The sequence below is a fragment of the Lactuca sativa genome, chromosome 2 (genome assembly GCF_002870075.4).
Source record: "Lactuca sativa cultivar Salinas chromosome 2, Lsat_Salinas_v11, whole genome shotgun sequence".
Classification (NCBI taxonomy): Eukaryota; Viridiplantae; Streptophyta; class Magnoliopsida; order Asterales; family Asteraceae; genus Lactuca; species Lactuca sativa.
This window is the reverse complement of record NC_056624.2, coordinates 195,606,714-195,620,921: the sequence shown is the minus strand read 5'-3', so window position 1 is coordinate 195,620,921 and position 14,208 is coordinate 195,606,714. Positions and strand designations below refer to the sequence as shown.

The 14,208-nt window shown below is 34.7% G+C and overlaps 1 protein-coding gene and 1 long non-coding RNA gene across 2 annotated transcripts; both read left to right on the top strand.

The window, feature by feature from the left end:
• The first annotated feature begins 4,075 nt into the window (after positions 1–4,075).
• On the top strand, positions 4,076–6,439 carry LOC128132230 (uncharacterized). Its single transcript, XR_008230341.1, has 2 exons — positions 4,076–5,674; positions 6,280–6,439. It is a non-coding gene; the product is annotated as an uncharacterized LOC128132230 (long non-coding RNA).
• Positions 6,440–10,086: 3,647 nt separating this feature from the next.
• Positions 10,087–11,687, top strand: LOC111899839 (uncharacterized). Its single transcript, XM_023895714.3, has 2 exons — positions 10,087–10,238; positions 10,872–11,687. The coding sequence occupies exon 2, from the start codon at positions 10,889–10,891 to the stop codon at positions 11,450–11,452; it is 564 nt and encodes a 187-aa protein (XP_023751482.1). The 5' UTR covers positions 10,087–10,238; positions 10,872–10,888; the 3' UTR covers positions 11,453–11,687.
• Positions 11,688–14,208: the final 2,521 nt, after the last annotated feature.

Below are 14,208 nucleotides of genomic sequence, written 5' to 3'. Positions count from 1 at the left end.
GCCAAAATTTCTAGCTTTTCTAAAAAACCAATAAGTTGATTAAAAACACTCCTCTTTAGTATCCAAAAATTTCAAACTGAGGAAACCGAGAAACAACCCGATCATCATAAATCATAATATCAATAATTTTCCATAGGGTTATTAACATAATAACACATGAAAGTTTCACGTTTAGTTTTAAATTATCATTTAACTTTTTCTTGGATCCTTTAAACCATCAAAGTCAAAATTTCCCTATTTAAAATATCATTTTTCTCAAAATTATGAAGTTTCCTTGTTATATTTCCTATGTGTACATTGACTTCTAATAGTCAAAGGTTTTCATTGCCACTGTACCAAACTATTGTTGAAAAAAAATTGAGAATGTGTATTAAGTTTCACCCGCGAACCCAAGAAGGTCGTACTTTCGAACCCGACAAAATCTATTATTTTTCTGATCAATTACAGTTGGTGATGAATCACAAAAGGAAAAACAATATGATTTCTTATTGGTTGCAAACGACACCGACAGTCAAATTAAAAGAAAGTCAAAGAAAAGTTAATTTTGTTTACCTTAGCCACACTTTGAATGATGAGTTGACTATCAACATAATAGTAGAAATCAAACATTACATTGGCGTATCAAATCAAGACAAAGAAAATTATTTATGCACAACACCCACATCAAAATATACCTTACTGGTTTTGTGCAACGCTCTTGTGGTTTTCAGATACCTTTCTTTCAAGAAATGGAGGTGGACAAAAATAGATATGAACATTTAAATAGAGCTTCTAAGAGGGCCCAAATAGTTCAGTTACATAGATATTAAAATAGCTACAAATGGGTTCCCTTCAGGTCGGATCATTGGGCATGGTGCTTTTGGGTCTGTTTACGCATTTCTGGCATCCTTAGGCAAGGTTGTAGAACTTGCTACTCGGTACCTGCTCGACCGACAACCGAGTAGCGATTACTCGAGAGTACTCGGGGAGTACTTGGATTCGTTAATTGATGTAGAAATATTTTTAGGAAAATTATATATGTCAAAATCATAAGTTAAAATCATAATTTGATTGAAATATATAATAGAATTAGATACATATGAATACATAAAAACTGAAATACACACAATTGTCTCATTTTGTGAAATATTACTGAAAATTTAAGATATATATGTAGTAATAATCATATGTGTGTTAAATAATAAATCATTAAGTGTATTATACATATTAATCTTGAAATTTTTGATTTTTTTCTTTTTTTATGACAATTTTGACCCTTTGACCGAGTTGGCCGAGTTTGACTTTGTTGACCGAGTAAGACCGAGTAGGCCCGAGTTAGAGAGATGTTGACCGAGTTTGACCGATTTTTGATCGAGCTTAACTTAATTCGATTTTTTTGCTGAGTTCACATAACTTGCTTCGGTGGAGGGCCGATTCCGAGTACTCGGGCGAGTAGGCCGAGTTTTGCAACATTGTCCTCAGGTAATGCTACAGTTGTGAAAAGATTAAAGCATTTCAATGAAGGGAAGATAATATCGTAATTTGGCTAGCCTCTATTTTGACTTATCTTCATCAAGAATGTGAGCAACAAGTGATTTATAGAGACATTAAAGTTAGCAATATGATGTTGGATGCAAATTTCAATGGACGATTAAAGGATCTAAGGCTAACCATGTTGATGGGCCATTGTAAAAGTCATATTTCAACACTAACAACTATAACAATGGGGTATTTGGCCCCTAAATACCTAGCGATGGTGATGACAATGATGAATCACAAAGGTAATATCCACATGGATTTCATTAACAGTAAACTATAGGAACAAATCATGGACTGAAATACCTAGAGACTTCGTCAAATTGACTACCAACACGCCATGTGGCAAGGTTTGATTCCCTTCTTTGAAAGTTGATTTCTTATGTTGATTCAACAAATGACATGTTTAATTAGGTTCGAAGGCTACCCAGAAATCTAAAGAAAGAGTTCGATTAGGTTTTTGGAATGATGTGTGCGTCGAGATGAGATCCAAAATGGAGGTGAGAAAAACAATGGTTTCTAAAAATAGAAGAGGTCGAGAATAAAGATGGTTTGGATGACGATTTATGCATCAAGATGATAATTTGTGCATTTGGAGGTGACGACCTTGAGTTACTGGGTTTTGGAGCACCCATTAAATATGAATGGTAAGATTTATGTGTCATTCCTCAGGTTCACGTGGATATGTCTAGGTGGCTATGGAAACCTTTGACTATTAAAAGTCAATCTACACATCATCACTTCAGTTGGAAACCTGTTAATTTAAAAAAAAAAATGGTATTTTAGATAGGTATATTTCGAGTTTGATAATCTAAAAGGTCTAAAAAAAGGTTAAATGCACTACTAGAAAACAGCCATTTAATGACACGCACTGATTTACGATACGCATTTTTTGCGTGTTCTAAAAATAATGTCATTTTTCCAAAATATGAAGGATAGAGGACAAGCATTTGTGCGTGCTCTAAAATTAGCGTTCAACAAAAAAAATATTACAAACATGGAGGGCACCTATCTTAAATGGATGTCATGTAGATGGATGTCGCCTTATAATTTTTTTCGAACGCGTGTCGACCATGTACTAAATTCCACAAAATCAGAGAGACCATTCCATCTAGGGATTTTTTTCAAGAAGGTGTTGGTGATTTTAGTGTCACCATGTCATTTTAAATAACCGGAACTAACATGTGAGCTAATGGCTTCATAATTTGTACTCTAATATATGTACGGGGTTGTGTGGAGTGCACACATGTATAAGATCGAATTAGAAGCCAGTTCGACGACTAGTTGGGGGTCTGGGGGCAGCGCCCCTTTGGCGGGGTCTAGGGGCAGCGCCCCCTAGAGGGGTCCAAGGGGCAGAGCCCCTGGCTGGTAAAACTAGTGGAAAATTCAATTTTTTGAGGGTGATTGTGGTAAAACTAACGAAACTCGTTAGTTTTGGTAACCCTAAATCCTCATTAAATCCGGATTATCATGACTTGCTTCCAAAGCAACTAATGACGGTCCAACCCTAATGAAACCGTAATCTCAGTTAATATATAAAAAATTCTTCCTCTTTAGAAGAGGGTTACGATCTTAAGCTCTTGCTTTTCATCATACTTTCATAGAATCCTCTAGCATATTGGCTTATGATTTTTGTGCTTGGAATCATAAGTGTCCACTTGGGTTATCCTAGGCTAAATTTCTTATAACCCAGACATAGGGTAGAAATATTAGTTTGTAAAGTGATATCACGATCCAAGTTGGTATCCAGATCTCCACCACAAACCCTAAGTTTCCCTACAGAACGAAGGCTCTCGGTGCTCTCTGCCTCTACAACCTCAGGTCTAGTGATCTCATGCTCGTTTCTCCTTGTCGGCAACCTAAGCCTCATTACATGGATTCATCCCCCCAACTTTGGAAGAACTAGGGCTTTTCTCTGGAGCACATAAAATCCTCCTAAAAATCGGACTAGCACATCCAACAAAACCGATTGCATGTACCTTGCTTCATAGATGTGTCTACTTTTCAGCTTCTAGGGCTCAAATCCATATTTCCCCATTTCAACACTCCATCGTCTGTTTACTTAGCTTACTAAAATCATCAATCTCGTTGATTTTAGTTACAAACACCCTTCAATATGACGTCTTCAATCGATTTGGTAAAGGATACGCTTTCAAATCGATTGAATGAGTTCAATCATTGATGGAGGTTATTCATGTTGTAACATCCCATTTAAATATAATAATTAAATAATAACCCCGGAACCCCGAGAAGTGATTTTTATTATTATTTCGTATTATTATAGCCCAAAATCGAATAATATTTAGTGGTGTGTTAGTTTAGGGAAGCCAAATCACAAGGTTTGAACCTCCAGGGGTTAAGGTGTAATTTCGGGATTTATTTTGCAAAGGATTTTAGAAGTCAGGGGGCGTTTGGTATCATTTGGACTTAATATGAAAGGTTTTTGAATGGCTGGGGCTAAAAGAGAAAATTATGTACCTAAGGTGAAAAGAATTTGTTATGGAGGGGTCAAATGGTAAATTTGGGATTTATATTGAAATAAAATAAGTAAAAAGGGGGACCATAGTTTCCATTATGGCAAACTTCTAAATGAAGTGGGTATTTAAGGGTCCCGTAACCCTAACCCTAGGGACCATATTTGCAGCCGCCATCTCCTTCCTCATTTCCGGCAGCCGCCTCCACCATTGAAGCCTCCTCAGCCGTTGTTGGCATCGCCGGGTCCGAAAACCGTCATTCCACTTTGCTGCTGCCATCGACGTCATTTCTGACGAGTAGAGAAGTTGAGAAGCGCTGGAGCATCCAATGCCGTTGCTGATCCAAACTGCCGACGAGGAGACGTCGAGGAAATGTCCCAGTCTCCGCTACCAGCCGTCATCGCTGTTTGTTGCGGCAGAAGAGAGACATCGACGGTGAGACGTCGAGTGTGTGCAGGGGCTGGCCATGGCCGCCGTTAACTGGTTCTGCTTCATGTTATTTCGTTCAACGCCATCCGCTGTCATGGCCGCCGCCGTTGCCAACTTTCTTGTGCTGCTGCCTTCGCTACCCACCTCAGTGGGTGTTGGATGTATTTTTTGCGCAAGGGATGTGTGTTTGTGTACTGTGATGGGATGAGGCCGCTAGAGTGTCCTTTGGCCGGAGATCCAAAGAAACCACCACCGACACCACTATAGGGTGGTGGCTACCACCATGTTCGGCCGCCAGCCGCCATAAGGTGGCTATGTGTGTGTTATTTATGAGTGTGTGTAGCTTAGTATGTGTTCAGGTATCGTGTTGTAATATTGTAATCGATCAGAATAGTAAGAAAACTCTAAACCACCACCGTAAGGTGGTGGCTGCTGCCTCTTGCCGCCACTAACCGCTGTGTTGGGTGGCGGTGTGCCTCGTTTGCGTTTTGACTCGTTTGGGGATGCTTGGACAAAATGGGCCCAATGAAACCCTAATGGGCTCAATGAAGCCCTAACTGACCTAAAAGCCCAACCATTTGATTAATGAGTTGGTATTTGGGTTGGAAACCCTAATTAGGGTTTGGAAAACCCTAATGGCATAAAACCCTAATTTTGGGAAATTATCGGGACCCACACTTGAATTAATTACTAAACTGAAAATGTTAATTAATAATCATTGGCAAATTAACCTAAGGTAATATTGGACTTAATGGGTTAAGTAGGAACACTTAACCCTAATTGTCATTTCGTGTGAAAACCCTAATTTCACTTAGGCCTTGAGTTGGGCCTTCCTATTGGGCTTTGATGATTGGACTATTGATGGGCTTTCCAAGAATAAGTAAATGGACTAAAATAATTGGATAGGCCTTAGGATAAGGCTCATGTGAAGGACTTGGGCCCAATTTGTAAAAAATTGGGCCATAGATGGGCCATAACTAGGCCTTTATGATTATGTGATATTGGGCCGTGGGAATACCTTGGACTAGAATAATTGAACGAGCCTTAAGGAAAGACCATGTAGAGGTTTGGTCCCAATTTAGAAAATTGGGCCACATGTTGGGCTTTGGCCCATTACTTGACTTTTGGGTCTTGGAGTGTGAGATGGACCTTGGGCTTGGAACCCAATTATTAATTGGGTATTGTTTGATGTTGACAGTTCGGGAATCTGTCAACTAGTAGCTGGAGTTTTATCTGCGGGACTTCAGCAGTGCCAGGTGAGTTATCCTCACTATACTCAAGGGTCTAAGGCACCAAGGCCGGCCCTTTGAATTGTTATTTAGTTATGTTATGCTAGTATGATCTGTTAGATCGGTATCCTAGAGGATAGGATGATATTATGTGATATGCGGTATGACCTGTTAGTTCGGTATCCTAGAGGGTAGGATAATATTATGTGGTATGTGGTATGATCCATTGGATCAGTTGTTGTCTATAGACTACTATGTGATTATCTGTTATATATGCACATGTTTGTTTGGCGGTTGAGGCTTATCTGCTTTGTTGGAAAGCCAATAGACCTGGGCATTCCAACCTGTTGGTTGTGGGTCGTGAGTATTCCATCCCGAGGATGATTGGACTCATGGTATGTGGGCATTCCAACATGTTGGTTGTGGGCCTAGGGTATTCCATCCCGAGGATGATTAGACCCATAGTATGTTGGCATTCCAACCAGATGGTTGAGGGCCTGGGGTATTCCAACCCGATGGTTGACTGGACCCATAGTATGTTGTTTATGGTTATATGTGTATTATTGTGGGTATGAGTATTTTGGGGGAACTCACTAAGCTTTCAGGCTTACAGTTTCAGTTTATTGTTTCAGGTACATCAGGGGATCGCGGCAAGGCGAAAGCATGATCGTACAGCTCCTCATGTTTAGTTTATGTTTCTGGGAAAACTCTGATATTATACATTTTGAAAACAAAAAGATGTAATGATTTTTAATGGGTTGAAATGTTTTTAAAAGTTCAAATTTGATATTATTTTTATGGGTGTTACACATGTCGTCCACATGTAAGCAATCACTTTCTATCTAAATGGTTTTCTTTTTACTTCCTAATAAAAAGTTTATAGATGATCCAAGTAGTAAAGTTGCATCTTATTATCATCATGAAGCAAAGCCCATCTCTAAAAACAACATAATCTATCACGTTCCATCAAATTCTTCTAAGGAAAACGAGAATAATCTCATGTTACTATCATTAATTTAAAGTGTTTATAGATTTAATATAAGTTAGTTCCAGAATTGGAAATCAGTCACACTCTGTATAGTGTATAGTTTACAAGCCAAATAAAACAAGCAATGAAGAATAGGGTATTTGCTTTCAGATGTATATTGCTAGTATCTACTTTTATTGCTTTATATTGCTAGTATTTTTTTTATTCACCATTGTCTGACATGTGTCCTTTCCTCTTGTAACAAGGAAAATGCAGGTATTTGTTTTCAGTTTTAGATGCAACTAACTCTACAAAACCTAAAGAGGAGATTGAAGATGCTTGATCATCAAAACGTGGAAAAAATTTCTTGCCCCTGTGGAAGCTTATTGCAAGCTGATTCAATGATAAAGGTTTCTTTTTCCTTCTCTTATATGCCATTTTATCTTTTTCATTTATTTGAAAGTACAATGTTTAATAAGAAAGGAGAATTTACATTTTATGTTTGTTTGTTGAATATAGCATTAACTGTTAAAGAAATGATCATTTTTTTATAACGGAAACAATGTATGCAATTTTTTTCTCAGGACGGGGGTGGTAAAGTGAAATACACAAATGATGATATTGATGAAATCTGCGCAGAATGGTCAGCTTATCGATGATTTTATGTATCCAGAAATAATATTTTTGTTAGCAATGAAATGTTAGGTAGCGCATCATCTTCTGACATGTGGTGTATGATGTTTTTTTGTTAATTGTGTAAAGTGCTAGGTATCATCATCTTTTGAGATGTAGTGTAATATAATGTTTTTGATACTTAGTTTGACATTTAGATGAAATTGAATGTTAGGTATGTACATTTGTTTCTTTATTATGCCTAAAATGCACATTGCGAATGCGTATCGTAAATGGTTACTAAGTTTATGACACAAAAAAGCATGTCATCTTCATTTATGACACATGATTTAATGATATGTATCGCGTGTCATAAGGTTACAACATGCAAATGTGTGTCGTCTTCTTTATGACATAGCCTTCTTTGACACACATTGCGTGTCGTAAGAGAGCGTCATAAGGTTACGACACACAAATGTGTTTCATCTTCCTTTATGACAGAGCCTTCCTTGACACACATTTGCGTGTCATCTGTGGCTTTTATGACATGCAATGCGTGTCATTAAAGGGTGTTTTTGTTATAGTGATGGTCATTCAAACCAAACACGAAACTTTCATGTGTTATTATGTCAATAACTCTTTTCCAAATCCATGATAGTAACACAAGCAAAAAGTCTAGAGAACTAAAGGAAAGTTGCCCATCCACTTGCTGGACATAAAGTCTATTTCTATGTAGAGTATTTCTCCGTGTCACAATAAAAAGACGAGACCGTTTTATTTTTAATAGTTTAGCTTTGAGAATCAATTGGCTAACGATCTTGACCCAACCCATATATCATTCCAAAAATATGTTCAAGTCCGATTGCCAATTCTTTTGAAGGCGTACCCACTTGCCAAGTGTCTAAAATCACCATATTACCATGGATACTTTTATCAAACTCAACCATAAGGATCTAGCTTCCTTAAAAAAATATCATCTTCAATTTACCAAAATACCCCGATTAGTAGCAATAAATTGCTAACCTCAAAACCACCAACCTCTTTAGGTGCAATCACCCTCTCACACTAAACCTAATTCAACCTGTTGTGTTTTACAAAGAGAAATAAATAATATGACAGAACATCATAACCAATAGAAATTTTGAGCATAACGAATTATCCATGGCCTTACATTACCCCATTTATTAAAAAAACATAGGCCAAAGACCATTATCCAAGGAACATTACCAAACACATTGTTTAAAAGAGGAGATCATATAGAGTTTGTGAACGAAAACATACAAGAAAAACAGAAAGATGAACATAAAAAACTGATACCTGTGTTTGATACACTTTTCTTAAAACAAATGCAATCCGCACCGGGATTTCGTTCCCCATGGTACAACATGATGACGTTTCTTCAAAACCACCGTACTCAATAAGGTCCGAATTTTACCTTGGTACGATAGCAAGAATAAGTTTCACAACATTATAGAAGAAGAAGATATTGTGGATTTGTCTTTTTCATCTTTTTGTTAAGTGTCGAAAATGCTATATTTATAAATTGATATTGTAAAGGAGAATTAAATCGGTATTCAACACGATCATAACAGACAAACACATTATATATACAATTAAATCACATAAACCTTATGAATAATATACTTTTTATTCTTAAAGTTTTGCCACAAAATTTTCAACGTTTTGCCACTTTTGGCCCCTCCTTAACTTTTTCAAAGTTTTGCCATAAAGTTTCAACACTTTGTTATTTTTGGTCCATCCTCAACTTTTTATCATATTAGTTTGTGGAGTTGACAATTTTGGTCCCCCAGCTTCAATATTCTCTATTGCTAGCTATAAAGGTTTCAAGAGTTTGCCACTTTTGGTCCCTAACATTTACTAAATGTGATACCTTAAGTTTTTGCCACATTAGTTTGTGGATTTGACTTTTGGTCTTCCGACCTTCGATATTCTATTAAATGACCCCATTTTCCTCAAAACATTATATACACACAAAATAGAAAACAACAAACGAGAAAAAAAAATCAAAACATGTAAACGTGAAAAAAAAATCGAACCGCCGTGAAGCACGGATCACCTTCTAGTTATACATAAAGTTTGTAACCAACAAAACGCATTAAACACAAATATTATAAGTGGCATCAATGTCTAAAGTTGTTTTAAATAAGGTTTTAAAACCCAATGGTCCGAGTCATATCATGGGCTATCATCATATTATTTTCTTTTTAAATCATCTTCTTTTTACGTAAAATATATGGATTTTTTCAACACTCCTTAAAACTTTAAAGACATGCTTAGATTCCATTAATACAAATGATCGTTTCATATGATTTTCACATAAACATATAATACAAATAAGTTTTTTAGAACTGCTATTCCCCACACTCATTTTATAATTTTTTTTTTCTTTTTCCTGTTAAACCATGTTTGTTTTCTGTTAATTACAGTTAAACTTGTATCAAGATTTTGATTTCCCCTTTTTAAGCTACTATATGACACTTAAATGAACTAAAAATTCAAAAAAGAAATAACTTGTGACATTAGGCCCAATGTAGCCTACGCAAAGCCTGCCATCCTTATCATACTAATTTGCCGAACTTACCTTGGGACAACCGGACAATTCCAAGTTTTTGAGCCTATTGGCCAAAAGCGGGCCGGACGAGTTTTTGTCCACATCATTTGTCATGTAGCCTAGTGAGTAGTTAAGTATAGCTATTCAGTTTATGAAGTTTATTAGGCCCATATTTTTTGTTTACAAGTTTTTAGAAGATCCAGTATCACAAGTATGGCCCAAAATGTTGACCCGGAAAGAAAACACCCCGATCAGATCAGATCTCTTCGACACGTGGATGTCTGTAAACGGTGTGATCACGGAAACCGTCATAGAGCACCGCACTACACAATTTCCTAAAATAAAGAGGTTTTCTTTCTCGTCAAATTCCCCTCTTTTTCGTTTTCTCTCTTACCTTATTTCACTGTTATTCCGAACCGGCTTTCGATTTCCAGGACAAGGTGCGTTCATCTTGATCTCGTTTCTCCGTGATTCTTTTGGTTAATTGAAATGTGCTCAAAATGTATCAGTCGTTAATTTCAAAGTTATTAATAATCCATCTATGAATCTGATGGTTTTTGTTGGTTGATTTCGATATAGTTATTTGACGATGATCTGCTTTTCACCTGTATCATCTCTCGTTGTTTGTCAATGAATTCATTTATTGTTTCTTATTTTTTTTGCTTGATTCGGTGGACGATTATCAGGAGAATTCTAGTCAATCTCGTTTAGATTTTCATTGTTTTTTGGTGCTGAAATTTGAATAGTGGTTTCTTGTTGGAAAAGTTAAGTTTTTGGAGCTATTATCATCATCTTCTCCTACTATACTTACCACGTATTGGTATGCACGTTCCAGAACGTCATATAATGGAGAATTTGAATAAATCCCAATTCTTAAGTCAGTAGACTCACAATTCCACACAGTATTTTAATAACATAATAAGGAATAAATTGCTTGTAATGCATTCCCTAATCCCTAATTCACTAACATGTATTAGATATATCCACTATCAATCTTTGATTCAGATGCTTTATATTAGATTAAGATCCTTACATTCCGCAACACACTTCTGATACCTCATATCTCCATCTAGGTCAAACACAAGCCACCATGGTTAAAGCCTACTCCCAAGAACACACATACAAGCACCCATGGGAGCGAGTGACATCAGCATCATGGCGCAAATTTGCTGACCCAGAAAACAAACGCATCTTATCTCACATCCTAGAAGTCGATACATTAAACCACAACCTTGATTCCAAATCAGGGAAGCTCTACACAACACGAGCCATCACCATTCATGCTCCTGGGCCATGGTTTCTTCGCAAGATTGTTGGTCAAGATATCTGCCATTGTGTTGAATCAACTGTTGTTGATGCTAAAACTCGATCAATGCAGCTTGCTACCAAGAACATTAGTTTGCAGAAATATGTGGAAGTGGAGGAGAAGATTAGGTATGATCCACACCCTGAGAATCCAAATGAGTGGACAATTTGCAGGCAGGAAACAAGCATTAGGATAAAACCGTTGTCCACTCTGGCATCAATGGCGGAGAAGATAGAACAGAAATGTGTTGACAAGTTTCAGCAGAATAGTGCTAAGGGTAGGGAGGTGATGGAGAGGATGTGTAAGTATCTGGAAGCTGAATCATCTTCCAGGGGTATTTCTGTCTGATTGTTACTGTAGGGTGTTTTTATTTTTGTGAGACATTTTTGAGGTGTCTGTTGTTTTGAAATAGGAGGAAAATATTAGTAGGAAATATAGCAAGTAATAAATGGACTGTGGTCTTCTAATTATGAGGCACAAAGAGAGAGCTTCCAAAGTTAATTTCTAGTTATTTATGTGTTTTTGTCGACATAAATGTATAAAACAATCTGCAATAGGGGTTTGAAATTGCAGATTTCAGCAATGTGGTTTGGCGATCTTACATAAATCTTAAGGGTGGTGGCCTGAGTTTTTACTATTTCAGCAAGGGTAAAATAGTATTTTATATGGGTTTAAGGGTGGTGGCCTGAGTTTTTAACAAACGTTATAAGACATAAATCTTTAATTTAACCTACATGATATAACATGGAGATTTATAATGTATTCATTCATTTGAGATATCATTAAAAAATATTCTGAAAGATGAAGAGAAGTAGATATATATATATATATATATATATATATATATATATATATATATATATATATATATATATATATATATATATATATATATATATATATATATATATATATATATATTTTGGGTATAATAAGTAAAATCGAAAAATGGAATGCATGAAAACTGTTTAAATGCATCTATAGAGTCTATGTACCAAATATTGTTCCCCAACATTAGAAAGTCCTTAATTGATGTACTCCTGGGAAATGTCTAAAATAATTATTGTACTCTATATGTTTATAAAAAATATTTGAGAAAACAATTTAAAATACTCCATATTTATGTATCAATTTTAAATAGTTTTTCGTTAGTTTTTAGGATATGTTTGGAATTACTTAGTTAACGTGTGTAATAGTTTATTGTGGTTTGGTGTATGGCTAATGGCTGTATGCTAATAAGTAAGCATTTTATTAATGTTTACTTGCCGACTTATAAGCGGTATACAGTTAATAAACATTTATTGATGTTAGGATTGAATAAAAAAATATTTACCGATTTAAGTAATCAGTTTTTGATAATCATTTCATTCTAATAACTTATTTCTTTCTAACTACTTATTTGAAAACATTTAATATTTATTTAAAAGTGTTAATTTTATATTGAGGCCAATTTATGCTTTCAACTTCAAAAAATCATATTGATCCTAACCTTTTTTTTTGGGATTTCTTATTTAAAACAGCTTATACTTATTAATAAAAGTGCTTATTAAATCATAAGCTATCAAAACAAAATTTGAATATAAGTGTTTGAATTAACTTAGCTTATACTTATTAATAAAAGTGCTTATTAAATCATAAGCTATCAAAACAAAATTTGAATATAAGTGTTTGAATTAACTTATCCAGTATGAAAATGGAATAAACTGATAAATTATTTTTAATGTTTGGTAAATTTTTACTTATAACTGCAAAATTATCAAAAAAGACATTCTTATATATTATCCGTATATTAGATTTTTAAGTGTAACAATTTAATTTTATCGTTAATAAACTTATAATCATATTTTTAGACAACAATAATATCAATAGCAATAAAAAAAATTTATAAGACTAATAGTGATATGTAGTATAATATATCTTATTATAAAGCAAAAAAAAAGAATTTATAATTCCATTAACAACTTCCATACCATTAACAACTACAATACATATGATTTTTTTAAAGTTTGAAATAAGGGTAAAAACGTAAATCGGCTTTCTATAAGTAATAAAGAATTTTAAATAAGTTAGAAGCTCTTGATTGATCAAAAACAATTTATTTAAGTTAATAAACAATTTTTATTTTAGTCCATCCAAACATTTGAAAGTGTATTAATGGTATCAAACCTTAATAAACTAATACCCATTTTAAATAAGCAATCCAAACAAAACCATAACAAGCTAATAAACATTTTAAATAAACAATCCAAACAATCCAAATAAGTATACCAATTTACTTTTATCATATATTTTTTGGTTATTTAAATATATAAATAGAATTTTTTTTAAGGATTATAGCATAGTTTATCAATTTATTCTATTTTATATAAGCTAATCTATATATTGTTTTTAAATATTGTTTTGTTAACATTTAAATTTATAAACATTTATCAAAAAAACAAAACATTTTTCAAATAAGTAAATGTATTTTAGTCCTATCAAAAGATGTCGTTTTGGTCTTCAATGGATGCATTACCAACGTTTAAAATGTTACCTTTAACATGCAACTCCCATATATGCACAAGCCTGAATTGACAAAACGCAAACACTATTTTCTGATTTTCTCTAGCATCCTTCAGATTGGTATTCATCGCTCTGTATCAAATTAAACAACTGTGAAAATGGGGTCTACTGGTCCTCTCAGATTGACATTCATCGCTCTCTTAGTTTTTCTCATCTCCTCAACTGTTGTCTTTGCTCGAGAATTCGAGTTGTCAATGGTGCCAGCGCCGACTCCTGCTCCACTCCGATGGATGTTGGGTCTGCAGCTACAGCAACGATTTTCATGGTTTTTGTCTCTGCTACTTTCCTGCTCAATGGTATGATCTTCGATTAGTGAAGGGGGAGAGTGATGATTATGTAATGTTAACCCCAGTTCACTCTTTTCCATTTCTCCTAATTTTTGGTTAGGGTATATATATATATATATATATATATATATATATATATATATATATATATATATATATATATATTTATATTGTAGCTTGACATATTAGTTGGGTTGATGCATGGATGAAGCGGTTGATATATATACTCATTCTTAATTCATATAAAATATGAAA